Here is a 19,520-nt window from a genome sequence, read left to right on the forward strand (position 1 = left end):
ATTCAGTGAAGTACAGGACAATTATTACAGCAAACACAAAAGTAAAGTCATTAGTACAGGCACAGAAGAGGCAACTACTGTATTTGAGTTTAGTTATGGCCTGTCAGTGTTTGTTTCCAGATCTACCCTTTGCCTTGCTGTGGAAGTGCTCACACAACTCTAAGCAGAGATTCTTTGTACTTTTGCTAGCATTGTTCTCTATATTTCCCTATCTCACCTAGTCACACTATTTACCTTCCAGCTTTTGAGCTGAGTGATTGTCGGATTGCACACTGAATCCAAACGTGGTGGACTTTGGCTATGCAAGTCCTAGACTCTATTGTATCTTTAGTAGCCCACAAAACCTTGATGCTGAAGATAAGCGAAAAGGCTGCCCGACCGGAGCACTAGGGCTCATTATAACAATTTACTGTACTTGTCATTTTCAACTCGCTTTGCAAACTTCTTAATGTTCAAAACTGGGAGATGGGTCTTAGGGCACTAGCCCTTTTTTCTAGATGAAAAAAAGGAAGGCAGAGAGTATGTGATTTGCCCAAGGTTACAGGCATCAATGTCAACCAGGATTAGACCTCCTGTGTGCCTTCATCCCAATCCCATTCTCTGTTCTCCTCTTCTCATTTCCCCAGAGCAAGGGTGGCCAACCTGAGCCTGCGAAGGAGCCAGAATTTACCAATGTACATTGCCAAAGAGCCACAGTAATATGTCAGCAGCCCGCACATCAGCTCCTCCCCCTGCTCCCAGTGCCTCCTGCCCAGCAGCAGCCCCACTGATCATCTGTGTTCTGTGGCATGCAGGAGGCTGGGGGGGGGGGGGAGGAAGGGAGGGAGACGGGAAGTGAGGGCACTGCAGGCTCAGGGGAGGGGGTGGAGTGGGGGCAGGCCTAGGGCAGAGCCAGGGGTTGAGCAGTGAGCACCCCTTGGCACATTGGAAAGTTGGCGCCTGTAGCTCCAACCCCAGAGTCTGTGACTATACAAGGAGCCACCCCTGCCCCAGAGGAACCCACAACTGTATCAGAGGTATTTAGTTTCTTGGAAGGGGTAATCATGATATTGCATATTCTAAGCATTTCACGCTAGTGGTTGTGTGGCCATTACAAGCAACTCTATTTCTTAAAACTAGTGTGAGGTAAAGATAAAACAGTCTAGGAAATTAAATAGCACCAAGAGGAAGTGCAGACTTATCCAGGGAAACGAAGTGGACAATTCTGACCACAGCTAGTTCTGTTTCTTGTAAACTGAAAAAGTATCATGCAAAGCCAGAAAAACGCCTGTATATTAAGGAACTTAAAAGAGTGAAGATTTTCAACCCATGAAAGTCGGGAAATTCCAGTGACATTTCCCACACAGCATTAACTGAGTCACATTGAACTGTATTACAACATACTGCCCTATTTTACAGTTTAGTGGCTGGCTGTGTATTGTACTGTATTCCTGCACAGAAAGCTTTGGCAAGGTGAAACTCAGACTGTAGGCATAGCTCGGATTTATTAGGTCCCCCCCCCCCCCCAACAAGAATTAGAAACCCAGAAAACAGTCAAGGTTGCACTTTTCAAAAGAGCCCCCCAAATTATCTTAAGACTGCCCCAGATGCCAGCTGGCCATCCTCCCTTCATCTACAGGGTATTGAACATGTGCACAACAAAACACTGGTTTTTTAACTAATTTAATTCACACATTGTCAATACCAAATAACCTTTACAAGTTGCATATGAATGTTCCAACTTCACAATTTGAGCATTCGGGGGTCTATACATTTGAATGACAGATAATTGGCTGGCATATGTAATCAGAAGATCTGAAGATCCTTCAATACCTCATAGGACTGGGCCCTTAACGAAGAGCAGGGAATGACTAATCACACTGTTATTTGTCTGATCAAGAGGCAGAAGGACAGCGTGATCGACTGCAGGGGTTCCCAAACTTTTTACTCATGTGACCTACCAGCTGCATTTAATCTTTTATGGGGACCACTATTACATATGTAGTGTGTGTATTTAACTACTATTTGCTATGTTTTAAATCCAGTAACTGTGCAATGGCAATACTGATTTTGTATTAACTTCATAAAAACATTACAGTATTGGACACACTGCTCTCTCTGCCTGATGCCCAAGCCCAGTGGAAGTGGGAGTGCAGGGTAAGGAGTGAGGTGACCCACACCTAGACCCTTCCCGCAACCCACCTTTTGGGAAACAAGTGTAGCGGAAAGAGCACTGAATCAGGACTGGGAGACCTACGTTCTATTCCCAGTGCTGCCACTACCCTGCCATGTGAGCTTGGGCAGGTTATTTCATTTCTCTGTGCTTTGGTTTCCCTTACCACTCATTGTCTGTCTAGACTGTAAGCAATTGGGGTCCGGCATATCTTTTAATGCTTAGCACAATGGGTCCCAGACTTGGTAGGAAATATGTAGGTGCTGGTATAATGCAAAGTAAAAGCAGCATGGTCACTACATCATTCTGGTTAAAGCATTGGAGTTTGCGTCATCGCTGATGCTTCAGACTCCGAGATGGATAAGATCCTCTAACCACCAGCACAACATTCTATTTTTTTATTTTTAAAACACAGTTCTCCTCCAGCAGAAAGTACCAACTGACCTTCTGGCTTGCACAAAACACACACCAGCTGTGACCATGGAAGCCCACAACCAAAACATCCCTACGGTTGCAGTTTGCATAGCTATCTTCTACCCCGCAGCTCCCTCAGCCAGCCCTGCAAAATTCTACTTACCCACTCACTCAGGGTGAGTCAACAATCACGTGTAACAGCAGTGTCGGGGGGAGGGCTTGGGCCTAGGTTAGCCATCTTTCATGACAATTTTGCAAGGCTGATGTTTCTTTTTGAACCTTTTTTGTCCCACAATTTGTAGCTGAGCATCAAATGGGAGTTACTGCAGATTCAGCCCACAGGATTCTGTATGATAGAGTAAGAATAAAATGGAGAAGTGAAACAGACTTGGTGGTTTGTTTTCTATGCTCAGGCTGCAAACTTGAGTGGCCAGGGAAGGTCCTGGTGTAACCTTCTCCTTTCCCATCCCCACCCACTGAAATTTTGCAGCTATGCACTTTCTTAGGGACATGGTGAATTCTCCATTCTCCAAGTAAAAACGAGAGGTCTCTCTAAAAGATATGCTGTAGCTGAAACAGAGGTTATGCGCCTGATGCAGAAGTTAGTGGGTGAGCTGTGTTATGCAGGAGGTCAGACTAGATCATAACAGTCCCTTCTGGCCTTAAAATCCATTAATCTATTCTTGCCTGTCCATGATAGAGAGGACTTCTGGACCACACACCTAACTGGTGCAGTTTAGAATGTCTACCTCTATGAATACCAGAAGCAGTTAGGGGGTCAAAAGGGAGGAAACTCCCCCATTTTTCAAAAATTCAAGGAAGGAACTCTTATTTTAACTGTACTGACTGACCCAGATCTACTCATAATAATTATGGGTAGACAAAAAACCTACTCTCCTCAACCTCCAGCACCATGAGGTGCTCTCTGCTTATAGGAAACTTTTAAACCACCTAATCTAACCTATTTAGCTGAACCACTCTGCACGTAATACAGCTCAAAACGTCTGTATTAAATAGACAAATGGTGGTGATCCATTCTCCCTTCCATCCAAAAAAGCTTCCTCACTACGTTGGAGACCAAGTTAAACATTTTTAATTAAAATGCTGCTGGAAAGGCCATTAAGCATGTTAGTGGCTCTAGCAAAGACTTAAGCATCTTGGAAAGCTGAACAATGACAAAATGTATGATTCTGAGTCTTGATTTTCACAGCCATATTTTGATTAAATGAGTGGTTTGGGTAATTTCCTTTGTTACAGAAAAATTCAACACAATTAAGCTCAGAAACAGCTGAAATTCCAAAGAAAGGCAAATCTTTCCAAGCCTGATTCTAAACCAGCAAGCTGTTCTGGTCATGTACACACAGACAATTCCTGGCTAGACTTACCACATAGCCCCCTGAAACTAGCGGATTGAGTAAGACAATCCTTCACTTAACATGCTGCGTTTGCTTAAACCCAATTTCTCTCCTCCTTCTCTGATTTTTAAACTTTCTTCAGTGTTTATTTGATTCACAATTATGGACAAGAGAGGAACATTTACTGACACTATTCTTTGATTCCCCGTGTTTCACATGGCTTCGTAAAGAGAAGCTGCAGAAAAGTCATCAGAAGCCACAGGCTTGAAGAATAGTTACTTTTAAAAGCTTCCAATTAAAAATAAAGGCAACTTGTGATTTTAAAAATAATTTAGCTATTCATTGTGACGAATGAGTGGCGTTTGCAATACAGGGAAATGTAAGAGTAAAAAAGTCAGATCAAACAGGAAACATTTCATTGCTGTATAGGAAAGTTAGGTTTGTCATGCTGCCAAAGGGTATGACTTTGTTGCCATTCAGTGGAATGTAAATATTCTCCAAGGAATACACAACAACTGGCAACTGTAGATAATCTGGGACCATTACGCAGCTCGAGACATTGAAACATCAGAAGCAGAATAAAAACTAAATGGTCACCTTCTTACAAATCGAGTCACAAAAGGCAACACATTTAACTTGAAGTAGGTGGCTTATAGTCTAGGTAGAATCCATAGCTGACACAACACTTAAAAAAGGTAAAATTAAGGTTTACAATATGAGAGAATGGGCATGCACTAGAAATGCCTTCTCAGAACTAACTCACATGGAACTGGCTTACAAGGCCATAAAAAATACATCTCACTTATAGTGGGTGTGATCAAAACAGCAATTGAAGCCTGGACTCCCCTTTAGAAGAAGCTTTTGTATTAGACCAGTTTTACAGATGGATAAACTGAACTAAAAGGCTTCCCTGAAAATCCCAGTGGCAGAGCTGGGAATCCTGACTCCAGACCCCTGCTTTAGCCATAGGAACATGCTGAATCCCTTTTGTCATGTTCACATGGAAGACAGACCTGCCAGATCCTTTAAATGAAGGAAAAAATCCTTTTACTCTCCTCCAAAGTTTACGAAGCCATTCTGGGGTGAACTTTTTGACAGCAAGATATACCATAATAGGCCATTTATCATCAGTGGGTAATGAACACCCCGTTTTACACCTTGAATTGACTGGCTTGTTTTAATCAAAGACAATAAAGTACAAGCTAGCTGTAATGTAGTGTTCATTTCAACTGCTGACGTCTCAATCACTTCAGTTCTAAAGACAGCAAAGCAAAAGGTCACATCAGAGAATGCCTGTGGGAAACAGGATCATCCATCTGGCACTGCCCAGCCTGCAGAAACAGCAGCAAAAATGACAAATGCCAACCTAAATTTCCCCCAGACTGGGATTTGAGGAATTAAATGCATTTGCTTGTTTCTAACACATATAACCCTTTGTTAGGTCTTTTGAGGAGACCTAGGTTTTGTGGCCTTTTGGGGACCCTTCACATAATCTCTACACCTACCATCATGACTAAACCCCATCTTCTCTGGTAGCAGCATTATCACACCATTTTGTACACCAGAAAACCGACAAAGCAGTGTGCACACAGGGGAGTAAGCGACCCAAATACCACCTGCTGTTAAAGACCCATTTCTCTGCTGTTTAGTTTCATCATGTAGGAAAGATCATATCAAATGTTTACAGTAAGAGTTTACAAATCAATAAAAATAGCCCTTAACAGATCATTAGATTACCATAATAAATTAATACTTCACATAGCTTAGTTACTTATATAGGTTTTCCTAGAACATTAATTACAGTAGTGGAGTAGTGAGGCACCAATGCTGAACCCCTAACAGTGGTCTATGAGCTTTCTCACTGTCCTTGTGAGTGTTATGAGAATCCAAACACTCCCATCCAGCCTTTTGCCCCTCAAGATTTGAGCAAAACCAGGAAGAGCCAAACAAACCTACCAACATTTAGATCCACCAGTCCTGACAAAGGCTGAAGACATGACTAAAAAAATCCTCTATGAAGGTTATGTCTATTGTTCTCTGTTGGAGCTTTCTCCTGATGTACTTAGCCCTGTGATTCCCCCACCCCCCGCTCTTCACATTCTAGGGATTGTTTGAAATATCAATCATCATAAATGAAAACTCCAAACAAACAAATTAATTCTCTATTTGCAACTAGATTTTTTTTTCATATTAGCCCTACTTTGGAGAGACCTGTGAGCAAGAACCATTTTCAGCAATCTCTTTACCAATAGAAAGCACTAGGGATTTCTACACTGGGCACAAGAAACAGCTCTGAATACTTAAGCTATTGTAAATATTACTTCAGCACTTTGGCAATGGCTAGGACTACATATTTATTATTTTTAAATTTAACTTGGCAATGTGTCCTGATGCATCCAAAAAAAGGCATTCTGCTAGGTAGTGAAATGTCTAGCAATGCCTCCTTTGTGTAAATGGAGCTTCCAGGAGCTGAGCTGTCTGTGGTATTTCTGAAGTGTGAAGCTTGAGTTCATGATCAAGCTTTAATAGGGAGTGTATAAAACTGAAGCAGCGCTGACTTAAGTACCTTATACAATAGCGGCAAAAATACTTACCAGAGTTGTAGCACTAGCAACTTGGCTGGTTTAAATGAAGCCCTGCCACAGATACTTTATTCCATGGCTGATTTGGATTTCCTCCATTCAGCAGTCCAATAGTAAATAAAACTCAGTTGATAAACAGCTTTGACCAGAACTGATCAGCCTCTCCCCACCTTCCGGGTTGGGAACATGTTCAAACAAATCAAGACATTACTAAATCTATTACAGTGTGCATTAAACACCCCCCTGATGCAACATAAAATCGTGTTCTATGGACTAAAGGATAGTATGTCCATCCAAGACCATCTACAGACCACAGACATGATTAATGCTGTGGGTGGAAGGGGTTAACAGTAGCAGTAACGTAGAAGAAGAATGTATGTTGGGAAGTCTGTATGGAACAGGAAGTGCCAGCGGATTTTACAGAGAAACTTTTTCGTTTTTAAAGTTATGCTTAAGCTTCACTCCGTGCTGAATACCACCCACAATGCTTTGTGATTTTGTCCATGGCTTCGGAATTGTTCTGAGCCTTGTGTATAATTTGTGTTGTCCAGTAAAAGCTATTATCTACCTTTCCAATACAGAGAAGTCTAACCTATAACAGCTGAACAGAAACAGCCATCTTAACTGACAGCTACCTCTTTGCCAGAGCCGTCTTGGTACAGATACCTTTTTATTAGCATCCTAATGAGTTTGTCTATGGAGTTGTGGGATGTTGATGCAGTTACTGGAAAGTTAGACCCTTGCCTAAAACCTTTCACCTTCCAATTTCAAAATCACCTTAAAGATATTGATAGGTAAGTTCTGGAGAACCTTTATGTTAGACTATGCATGAACACTGTATCTGCAGAGAATGGGATCTGCATTTAGCAACAACAGACTCTGAGGGAGATATTATAGAAACAATCAGAAAGGTTTCTAAACCTTCCCAGGCAAAGTATACGTCAGCACAGACAGTGTGAATTTGATGCTGACCTCATGACAGTTAGGTAGAAGTAGTGCTTAAATTAGGCAGTGTTTGTACAGGTACACAGCTTCTGAATCATGTAACTCCTACTTGAAAACAGACTGAATACATACCACAATTGTGAGGTAGTTTAGTCATACAGATAAATATCTACAAAGGGACTAATAATGGGAATAAACTAATTTTCACGTGTGTCTAAATTAAACGTTTACCCTTGGTCTCTAATGATGGAAGGCTATTCACCGAACAGTCAACTAACATTCTACCCACAATTCCATGCAATTGGAACAAGGCTACCTGCATTTATAGAACTGTGTATCTAGTGCCACTTTTTGATTCTTCCTCCTCAGTTATTCAAGAGATCCAACAATCAGACCATTCAAATGACATCCAGAGTTACAAGAGCATTCTGATTTCAAAATTTACAAAAACTGAGGTATACAAAAAGGGTGTTTTGAATATTTATTATGAGAACAGAAGCTTAAGTTACACATATGTACATTAAAAAGAATTAAAATAATTTTAAGAGCTGAAAATTCATTCCACTGCATCATGGTTTTTTATGGCAAAGTTGTTAGGAGGCCCTCAGATGTATCTGTAGGCACCTTCAACAGTTCTTCAACCTCTTCTTGTAGAGCCTCAGCTTTTTCCCTCAGCAGCATCTGCAGCCACAAATTAAATGATTAGGAGACAGTTCACAAACAGATGCCAGTGCAATTAGCAGTAAGATGAAACACACCTCGTCATTCAAACACAAACTAAGAAGAAGAAATTAGGTTATTAGGAACAAAATTACTATAATATTGACTCAAGAATTGCAAGTCACTAGGAGGATTTTCACATTTAATATATCAATATGGCTTTACTGCTCGCAGAAATCTTCTTTATATAAGCCTATCCATCCTACTTCAGTTTAAGCTTGATATGTCAAATCTAGAAGACTAGAACAAAAATGTCACAGAATGTACAGATCACAATTTTTATTCTGCAGTTCTAAGAAATGAGCATAATTTCTTCTTGTTCTATTAATACAGTTATATAAACAGCCAAATTTAGGCCATTTAAACATTACAGTTTCACAAGGTTTTAAAGTGTTTTTGTTAAGACCATTTCCAACAATAGCCACACTTTTTAAATTGTAAAAACAAACTCTGAAAGGAAGTTAACATTAATATGTTGACCACAAAAGTAAAAACAGCAGATGATGATTTCCTTGCATTAAGCAACAGTTGTATGTCTAATATTAAAACCATAAACATATTATGGAGAATCACAGTAACTCATGAATGTTTTGTGGCATCGCAGTTAGTTTGTTCTTCAGATTTCACAAGTGTCTAAGAATCTAGTGGTAATAATATAACATTATCCAGTGTGATGTATTGTTCTTATTTCTTGGGGCTGTACTTGGAGTCCCTGGCATAAACATATCTTGGAGAGAAATGCCCGATGCAAGCTAAACTGATATAAGCAGTTTTAAATCAGCATGAGTGTCCTCAGTAGAACTTTGTTAAATTGGTGCTAAAACTGTGTAAACCAGCCCTAATTTATACTGATTCTAAGGTCTTCCCTCATATTATAAACTGCTGCTGTTTCACAAGGCTCAATAAATGACTTCCCTCTGCTGACTTGGTTGTAAAAGTAGAACTACTTCCAGTCATTCTGACATTGTTGATGCTTCAACACAAACAAGGACACAAACTAACTGTGAGGAAAAAATTCTGTTGACTAGGAAGAAAAAGCAAATGCTGCTTGTAATTTTTGCTCTGAGATTAGCCATATTTATTATGATTTCTGTTCTCTGTATATTTATCTGTATAACATCCACCATGCTTTACAGACTGATACAAAGCCAAGGTCTTTGCCCGAAGGAGCATGTGTTCTAAACAGATGACAAAGTAAAGAGAGGAATAGGGAGGTAGTAGGACTAAAAGAAATGTGACGACCACCAGTGTGAAGTTAAGCACAGATCTTGTTAGTTCCACAATTTGTGAATAGATTTTTCATGCACATCTTCTATAGTAAGTTGGCAATTTTTTAGGAGGTTGGGGTGAGCGGGCAGGCTATAATTTATAGACCGAAGAAATCTATTCTCCCCAGCCATGAGCACCGCTACAATTTCTGAGGCACTAAACTGCCTCACCAGAGCGGTGCATGTGCAATTGTGATTACTGCATGGGACTAGAAGTCAGGTCACTGATTCCCTGCATGACTCTGGCAAGTCATGCAACTTCTTTGCCTCAGTTTTTCCACTGGTAAAATGAGAATAATACTCCTCCTTCGCCAGCTTGTAAAATCCTTTTAGATCACTGGATGGAAATAATACTTTGCACCTGCATAGCACTTAGCTGCTGTTGAGGCAAAATGGTCAGCAAGGGTCTCCCTCATTCCTTTTATAGCAATATGAAGGAAATACTCTTAGCCTCCCCACAGTGGTATGATTAGGGATCTATTACAGAAAAGCTTCATCTTGAATGAAAATTACAGGCAAAGAGGTTTTATATATTACACACACACACACCCCCCCTGCTTAATACATGGGAGATTTAAGTGGGAAACTCCCACTAGTAAATTTTGCACGTTGATCCTAGCTAGTCACAAATTACCTAAATCAATCTATTGGGGAAAGATTACTAAATGGAAAAATATTTAGTAAACTCAAAGTTTTCACCCAGAGTTCCATGTTTGCCAATATCCCTTTGACAGCTCAAATAGTCAAGTTTTGCTCACCTTTGCGGATGAAACTATTTGTCTGGCTTGACGTCGTGACAAATGCTCTATCATCTTCACCAGTGTTTCTGGATCTGCATTAGCTAGGTGTGCTAGAGTTTTGTATCCTGAATCATACAGCTGTTTTGCTCGAGACTGCAGGCCAAAAATAAAGCAATGTTAGAAATTAGATTAGTAAATAAGAAGTGCAAGGAACTTGTCAGTAAGTCCAAATCTCTGTTCTGACCTCATAGTTCATTCATATATCAGCTAATTTCTGATTACTTCAAATGGCAGAGTGATACTGTATGCATATGAAGTCCAGTCACTGTTACAAAAGTTTACTTAATAATTAAATTTGTTCCTGAAAAGCCATTATTTCCTCTCTACATTCTTGTTCAGCTATTAGTAACCTTTCTGCCTCTTCCACATTATTTCCTCTCAAGAAATGGATCGGTATAGACCTGTCTTTCCTCTTATTGTCATCTCTCTCTCAGCACTCGTCCTCTATTTGAGCTGAGCACATTTGAAAAATCTGGTCACTTCGTTTAGGTGCCTGAATGGAAGCAGCTGAGTGCGGAGTTCTTTTGAAAATCTGGCCCTTAATTTTTGAACCTCTGAGGACTGTCACTGCCATGAAATCAGATGATTAATAGCCACACAGCCTCAGACAATAAGCTCAGAACAGAAAAGGTATTTTAATTTTATAGCACACAAAATGTTTTATTTTTCTTCCAACATCTGAGTAATACCACCCTTGTTTATTTTTGTATTGGGTGCAAAGCTGTGACTATGGACTCTCATATAATGAATGGAGAGGTATAGTACTTAAGGAATAGGATTATTATTTTTATTATTATTTGTTTGGTTTCCTTTTCTCAGGCATTTTATTAGAGCTCATAATGTTATGATGAAAAGAAACAAAAGCAGCCAAAAAGAGACACTTATGAGAAAGATCTTTGTTGCAAAATTAGTTGTGCTAGGTCTTACACAGTTTAAATGAAAACCATCTCCAATCTGACCATGGATGTTATGTTTTTCATACAAAACAAGGTTAACAAAGATTGTTCTATAACTTAAGATATACAAACAGCTGAACCTTAATGCACAAATGCTATCCTCAGGCTTCACTGAACTGCCTTCCAGCTTTTTTTCCCTTCTCTTGCTTAGTTCCATGAATTTTCTTCTATTTATTTGGTTCTAGTTGCTTAAAATTTTCCTCTCGATAAAGAAACCAGCCTTAAAAGATCTAGAGACTTTACAATGTCCTCTAGAGCAGCCATGGACTAGAAACGTTTAGCCATAGGATAACAGGGCAGTGGTTTGCTGACTTCATAGAAGAGTAGCTTGGTAGCTACCTGTAACTACCTTCCATGTAGAAAAGACTGCATTGTACAGTTGTTTTATGCGCTTGATAATGATAGTTTATTTGGGTGGTCCAGAGTACCTCCAGGATAGTGAGTTCAGTCCTACAGGAGCGGTTTTATTTCATTCATTTGAAAATATTTGAGAGAATGGGTACAGACTGCAATGTTTGTCTATCAAGCGCTTATGTGTAACATTGGTTTTAGTAGTGTTTCATTCACAAAATTCCGCAGGAGTCCGGCCTGCATAGCATTGTTGGCCACACACCACATTCAACACCTTTGAAATCAGTTTTGATACCAGTAAGGACACATCTTGGGCAGCAGCCACTAGAAGGCAGCAGTCATATTTTACGCTGACAGCTGTAAAACAAAACTTTGAAAGAACTGTACAGTTCTACTCTACTTCCCTCTGCAGATGACTCCATTTAAAAGAGCAACTGAAGAGGTAAACAGACCCTGTTTCCCCTTTGCATCAAGTTCAGAAACCTTTACAGAGAAAGGGTTGGCCAGCAGAGGGAAACTGATTAGGCTACTAGCTAGTTTCCCTTCCTGGCGAAAAGCACTACTACTACTGAACCTGATAACGGTAGCAGCATTTGTCCACAATATGGTCTAAGTGTGGAGTCATTTAACTTTGAAATGAGGTCAGAGAATGCACATGAAATAGCACTGAGGGCAGTATTTACCAAACAGATTCATTTGATATTTGAACAGCCTCCTTCAGATTAGAGACCAACATAATTCCCTCCTCAAAATGTGGGCTTCATCAGAAAAGTCACTGTAAAAAAAGTGGTAGCTTCCAACTCAAGATAGGTGCACAAAGTAGACTCTCTCTTGACTAGAGTGATGAATTAAATTACTATACCATTTTTTACTCCTATTAATTCCGCAGAGCCACCAGTAGAACAAAAGAGCACATAAGATTCTATTTCAGCTTGAGCATCAGCAGAATTGGTAACCAGTGTACTATTGTGACATTTTTATTGTTGCTGTTGTAGGAGCCAGAAGGAAAAAGCAACCTGAATGCAAAATTTGAGTTTGAGCTTGCAGTTCTTACAGGGAAACAGTTTGTTGATAATTTGTACAGTCAATTGCTTGACCACACTTTGGTTTATTATGAAACATATTCAAGAGACCATATAACCAGTATCAGTCAGATTTACTGCTATAAGCAAATAATATAGTACAGGGAAAAGGTTCAATACAGTACCAGTCTATGGGAAGCCATCTTGAGCAGCATTATAAAAAGGGATTGTGTAGATCAACTGAAACTAGACTTAACCCATCAGCTTTCTACTTTGTTTTTCTGGTACCATGGCATACCCCTTATCTCTTTATTCTGCACACATGGATTCCAGGTACCCAGGGCATGAAGACACCTTCTAAGTTTGTACTAGGGTACCACGTTCACATGCCTCGATCCTGACAGTTTCTCTACCTACTTAAGCCAAAGCTTACTTCAGCAAATGCAAGATGTTATGGGATACTTAGCAGAGTGAAAAGTATTATAGTAAAGGTATAGTCCATTTTAGGCTATATAATTGCAATTATGTTTGTGCTTAATGTATGAAAATATGTATCTGGCACAGACAATATATATTATTAATATGGGATATATATGTAGCTGGCATATATTGGTCAACACTTTTTACTTATAAACTGAACAGATGAATTATGAAAACCACTGAAACACAAAGATGGCCCTCCACATTTAACAGAATAATTTTCTTTTCATCGTAGAACTTGCACCCCAGAAAGATTTAACAAGATCTTAGCAAAATGCTAGATTCTTTATAAAAATGTTTTTTTGGCTTCTTCCACAGGCACTTGGGGACATCATGGTTGAGGTTAGTATAAAAGCTTGGATTTACCATTATCCGGACTCCCAAAGTGGGTACACTAACCTCTAAAACCCCTGCCACCTCCATAAGAGGGATGAGTTCTGCCTTAACACAATAAGTCAGTCGCTTCGTGAGTTCTGTCAGCAGGGCTTTATAAACCCAAAATTCCTCCAACTCCTGCAGAAACAAAGGATATTAAAGTCTGTAAAGTAACGTTACAAGTCTAGTTAAATTCCTGTACTCTGGGCTAGTATTCTGGTTGGAGCATTGCCAAGGCAGCATATGTGTCGCCTTGGAAGAGGGATTATACCATTTGTAGTAATCCTTCTGGCCAGTTCCAAGAGTTGAGTCCAGCATTCCTCAGCTAGCCACCCCAAAGTTGGGCCCTTTTGAAGGATGAGGCAATACTTTAGGGATTAGATGTTCTTTGGAAGTCATTTTGGATTTTCTGAATTTGGAAAGCTGAAGTAGCAGTTGAAGCTGCCAATGCAGCCATGTTTCCAAGAAGTCACCATGCGATTAGATGACCTCTAAAAGGTGACACCATTTTAATGTACAGTAGTAAGTTCTAAAACTCTACAGCAAAAAGTCACCCTTTTCCTCAGACCCTGATGAATACATTTTTATACTTTACATCATGTAAAAGCAAAAATGTCCATTTAAAATATATTACCTCAGAGAAGTGCAGCACACAGGAGGAGAATGAGGCAGCAGAGTTCAGGAGATTTTGCACATATCCTCGAGACATGTTAAATTTTTCTGAAACGTTCCATATGTTGGTCTCTTTCAGGAGGGCATAAAGAACAAAGGACAGGTACAGCCTATTTACGACACCGTTGTCCACATCCTGGGAAGACAGATGCACATGTTCAGTTAGAACTGTGAGCGAAGGTCCAATAGATAAAACTGAAAGAATATCAGAGAAGAACTCTACATTACTAGGGGAACAGACTATCACCAGAATAGGGCTTTTCCATCTCTAAACCTCTCTAATCCTATGAAACAGTCAGATGTAGTAGTGTTGCATTCAAGAATTTGTGAAGTAAGGGAAGAAATAATGGGAAGCATTTTGGTGAAAACAAAGATTAGTTCAGCCTGCTCTGACTCTGTACACCTCAATCTGATTTCTGTTTCTGAAAACTACAATAATTAAGCTGTATGTTTGCCATGGCTAGCATGAGAGTCCTGGATCCTACCGTTTCCATGGCTATACAATAGAATGCACTTTAATAACTTCATACGAGAAAAAATAAATTAACAGGGCATCATTAACTTGAAAAATCATATTTCTGTCTGAAAACTATGCATTTCCTAGCTACAAGTCACCCCTAAAATTACCTTAACTGTGACATTAGAGAACCCCCAATTATTAGCTGCACTATGAAAAACAATTCAATTGACAAGATTACAATTCTACTGTTTTGTCCTTAAATAAAAATAATTTTCAGCCTACCTTTTTGATGGCTTGTCCAGAAGCCTTTTTCGTAATAAAACTTTCAGGGACTCCCACAATAGCTGCTACTTTCTGTTCTACTGAATTTAGCTGGCTGAACTAAAAAGTAAAATTAAAAAACCAACACTGCAGCTCAACACACTTTCTATATTAATCAAATGCAAAATACCTTTAAAATATTATATCTTGTAACTCCAATAAAGATACAACAGTTAAAAGAGAACTTCAAATACATAACATTTTATCCCTTTAAAAATGTCATAAATATATACATTAATACAGATGAACCCCATTTCCCCTTCTGCAACACACCTGCATGTGTACAAAACACACAGACATGGAATCACTTCCCCCTTATCTGTAGTATAGCTATTTAAGTGGGCACAAGCATCGTTACATGATAGTTTTTGAGCTGCAATATCTGTAATTTTGTTTATCACTGGAGATATGCAAGAAGGCAGTGAAAATTTGAGAGAACTCATGTTCAAGCTGACCACTATCAAATTCTAAAACTTTTTAAGCATATAAAAAAAGTTTTCCTTGAATTTTAGTATCTTTGCGTATAGTTTTGATAAAATATATGAGCAATACTAAGTAGAACACCAAAAAAGCCAATTTAAATTAAGTGCTTATCAGATGTCTGGCTCTGTAATCATTCACAGAAGCAAGCTATGGAAAATTTTTGTGTTACTGGAAGTCAGCGACTATTTTCCCTTTTTGCCAGGATAAGAGTTGCCACGCAGAGGTCTTTGGAATGCTTTATTTTACTTTTCCCCTATGTTTAGTACTTTTTATGAAGGATGCTCAAGAAATAAAATGTATTTTTTATAATATGAACAGAGTACAAAATGATCTCTTAGTCTTTTATTAACCACTTCAGCATCAACCAATTTATTTGGTTTTACCCAGAACTCAGTAGTTTCCTTGGCTACACTTTGAACTGCCTCTGACTTCAGACTTTCCAGTTGTATCTTGGCTTTCACATCAGAATGGGATTTATACAAAGCAAACCATAAGCTTTAGGGATTTTAATGTTATCATGGGCATATTACACTTTACGATCACTGTCTAAGGGTATGTCTACACTGCAGCTGGGAGTATACTTCCCAGCACAGGCAGGCAGACACACACATACTAGCTCTGCTTGATCTAGAGCACTAAAAATAGCAGCGTTGCTGGGGTAGCACAGGCAGGATCTCAGGCTAGTTGCCTGTGTACAATTACCTCTGGACCCCCCACCTACCTACTCCGATGGCTAGCCTGAGCCACTGCCTGTGCCACCTTGGCCACAGTGCTATTTTTAGCGTGCTAGGGTGAGTGGATGTAGCTCACCCATCTAGTCGTGCTCGGAAGCACACCCCAGCTGCAGTGCAGACATACACAGAGAGGCTTTACAGTTCAGAGATCAAGCCAGACCCAGGTACAGCTAGAAATCGTAAGATGCCAAACTACATCTTAAAACTACTTAAAACAAAACTACTGTTTTGTGCTGTGTTAAGAAGCAGCTCTGTTATATATCTCAATTCTCCTGGCGAAGAGCTCGTTGGATTACACAGTTCTAATGAGTGAAATAATAAACTGATTTAGCATATAATTACATTTGAGTTTTAATGCTACAGTACTGGTTACAGTTACATTTTGAATCAATATGATTGTTTCCCTTAGTTTCTCTATAATAAATGTTCATGGTATATTAGCTTGTCCCTTTTCTTTAACTTATTAATTTTAGCTGCTAGGTGGCTAGTAGTTCAAAAGGTTTACTCCTGGGGGAATTCTGTGCCACTGCGCAATGCAGAATTTTGCAAAAATTAATGTTGGGCATGCAGAATTTCCTTTTTCCCCCTACAGAAATGGGTGGCAGAGATGTTGGCCACCACCACAGGCCGCAGGACCCAGCAGAGCCCAGATCACAAATAGAAGATAAGCTCAAGGGGAGGGGGAGGGAACTGGAGAGTTCCCAGCAGTTGTAGTTCCCAGCACGCCCTGAAGGAAGGAGGCGGCAGCGCACTGGGAACTCTGTGCAAGCCTGGGACCGAGCGCCAGGTTGTTTTTCCCTCTGGATCCCTGTGCTCTAGGTGGGTAGGGTCTGAGAATAGCTGGGCTCTGGGGGGGTAGAGGGTGTGAGTGTCTGGGATGGTGGGGGGGGAGGAGGGCCCACAGCTTGCCTCTGGGGGGGGTAGAAGGTGTGAGTGTCTGCCCCAAGGTGTACCCACAGCTGGACCCTGGGTGGGAGAAGAGGAGAGTGTCAGGGGAGGGGGAGGAAGAGAGGGAGTAGAGGGTGTGAGTATCTGGGATGAGAGGGGGGGCACTGCTAGGCTTTGGGGTGGGGGGGTAGAAAGTGAGAGAGTCTGGGCCAGGGGCCTCAGCTGGGCTCTGGGAGGGAAAGAAGTGTGAGTTTCTGACCCCCCCTTGCTGGGCTCTGGAGGGAGAGGGGGGCAGAGAAGTAGGAACTGGGTTGTTGTAGGTGTTTCTTTAATTCTCTACTCCTGGGAGAATTTTTGTGTGTGTCTGTATTGTTACAAACATGCTTGCTGACAGGTAATTTGAAATATATTACCAAAATAATTGAAACTGGTGTAATTAGAGAGTGTTATTTTGACAAATACAATTTGCAAAATTTTAAAGTATTGTGCACAAAATTAATTTTTTTGGCGCAGAATTCCCCCAGGAGTAAAGGGTTACAATCCCAAGTGAACTGATAACAGAGGAAACAGCTATATAACCCAACCTATATTTTTCTGTGCAGGACAGCACTTGCTGTATGGGTGGAAGCCGTGTCTTACCTGTCTAAAATAGATCATCCAGTCTGGTCTGCAGTGATCAGTCATGTCATATGGAGTTGTCAGATAGAGAAGGTGAAGGCAGCTCTCAAGAACCAACCCCTCAAGACCTTTCTTCAAGTCTCTGTAGAGAGCATCACAATAGGCCAAGTCTATAGAGCCTAAAATGAATTAGTATAAAGATACCAGTTTATATAACAGTGAGAGTTAAGTATAATATATTGTATCATATGTAATTCTCCCTCTGTTCTTTCTTTAGGGACCTTTAATAAAGCCCCTATTTCAGTAACCAGCAGGGTGCCAAGGACTCCCAAGTCTAATTTGTTAAGTCAAAAAGAAATGTATTTTACTACCCCAAAATTGCAATACTGCATGTGGATGACACCCTGGAGAGTGTTACTACAACAAAGGCCAAATATACTTAGAACTCATTTGTATAACAGAAAAAGCAGTTAAAATGAAGGAAGACACTTGGTCTCTATTTTTAATGGGGGGATATTTGAATATTAGAACTCAGTAGGCAAGACAGGAACATAGGAACTGCCATACTGGATTCGATCAGTGGTCCTTCTAGTTCAGTACCAGATGCTTCAGAAAAAGGTGCAAGAAGGTAGACAAATGTGGGCTAATCAGTCTCCCTTATTATATGACATCCTGACATCAACAATTAGAGATTGGCTTAAATCCCGAAGCATGAGATTTAACATAACTTCCACACTTTTTATTATTGACTATAGCAAGTCTTGAAATTCTTGATATCCATATAAATGTCCAATCCCTTTTTGAATCTTGCTAAATTTTTGGCCTCAACAATTTCCTGTAGCAACAAGTTCTACAGTCTAATTACATGTTGTGTGAAAAAATATCTATCAGTTTTCAGCTTCCCATTTTTAATTTCATTTAATGCCCCTGTGCTCTTGCGTTCTGAGAGAAATCCCTGATCTAAAGTCTCAAAAATTGCATACGCTTACATTATGTCCCCTCTTTTTCATTTATTTTCTACGGTAAACAATCCCAATCTTTTCACTCTCTCTTAATAGGAGTTTCTCCTTTCCCTTGATTATTCTTATTACCACTCTGAACTCTCTCTCATTTAGCAGTATACTTCTTGAGATGGGGAAACGTGCATTGCACACAGTATTCCTGATGGAAGCCACACACTGATTTATACGAAGGCATTATAATATTGTCCATCACATTCCTCATTAATCCTAACATCATTCACTTTTTTGATCAGTAGCTACACACCAAGCAGATATCTTAATCTTCACTGAGCTGTCTACAATGATGCCAAGTCCCTTTCCTGAGTTGATAGAATTAATTTAGAAATCTGAAAAGGTGCACAAGTAATTTACACTTCCCCTGACAATGGGCACTACTTTGCATTTATACACCCTATGTTTGTCATACTATTTCCCAATCACCTAGCTTATTTAGGGTTCTTTGAAGTTTCTCAAAACCTCTCTGGTCCTGATTAATCTAAACCACTTTGTGTCATTTGTAAAACTTGCTACTTCACTACTCACCCCCCTTACCATATGCTTAATATATTAAACAAACATGGCACCTACTTCAGAACCCAAGACACCTTGCTGTTAACTTTTTGCCAAGGTGAAAATTGACCATGTAATCCTACTCTTTGCTTTCCTGTCCTCCTACCCACTTTTTGAGCCATGATAATTCTTTGCCTCTCGTCTCATGACTACATAGCTTCTTTAGCAGCCTTTTGTGCAGGACCTTTTTGAAGTCTAAATAGTTTATGCTCACCACTTTTTCTTTGTCTACTACTTTACTGACAGGTTCAAAGAATTGTGAGACATGATTTTCCTTTAACCAACAGTGCTGGTTACACTCTATTATATCATGATCTTCCAGGTGTTATTTTGATTTTAAATTATTGTTTCAG

General features: G+C 39.8%; 1 protein-coding gene and 1 long non-coding RNA gene across 7 annotated transcripts in view; one reads left to right on the top strand and one right to left on the bottom strand.

The window, feature by feature from the left end:
* Window positions 1-7,916: 7,916 nt before the first annotated feature.
* Window positions 7,917-19,520, bottom strand: part of HELQ (helicase, POLQ like) — a 34,441-nt gene continuing 22,837 nt past the window's right edge. For 5 of the 6 annotated variants that reach the window (XM_073340541.1, XM_073340537.1, XM_073340538.1 and 2 more), the window contains 6 exons: window positions 17,618-17,775; window positions 14,835-14,933; window positions 14,055-14,228; window positions 13,445-13,558; window positions 10,195-10,329; window positions 7,917-8,129 (listed from right to left, as the gene is read on the bottom strand). In XM_073340541.1, the coding sequence (XP_073196642.1) occupies window positions 8,028-8,129; window positions 10,195-10,329; window positions 13,445-13,558; window positions 14,055-14,228; window positions 14,835-14,933; window positions 17,618-17,775 (782 nt within the window). In that variant the 3' untranslated portion in view covers window positions 7,917-8,027. Of the gene's footprint in view, window positions 8,130-10,194; window positions 10,330-13,444; window positions 13,559-14,054; window positions 14,288-14,834; window positions 14,934-17,617; window positions 17,776-19,520 lie in introns of those variants that run through there. The other variant, XM_073340542.1, reaches the window with a different exon arrangement.
* On the top strand, window positions 14,247-19,005 carry LOC140910194 (uncharacterized). Its single transcript, XR_012158452.1, has 3 exons — window positions 14,247-14,262; window positions 16,683-16,909; window positions 17,581-19,005. It is a non-coding gene; the product is annotated as an uncharacterized LOC140910194 (long non-coding RNA).

This window comes from Lepidochelys kempii, chromosome 4, assembly GCF_965140285.1.
Source record: "Lepidochelys kempii isolate rLepKem1 chromosome 4, rLepKem1.hap1, whole genome shotgun sequence".
NCBI classification, from domain to species: Eukaryota; Metazoa; Chordata; order Testudines; family Cheloniidae; genus Lepidochelys; species Lepidochelys kempii.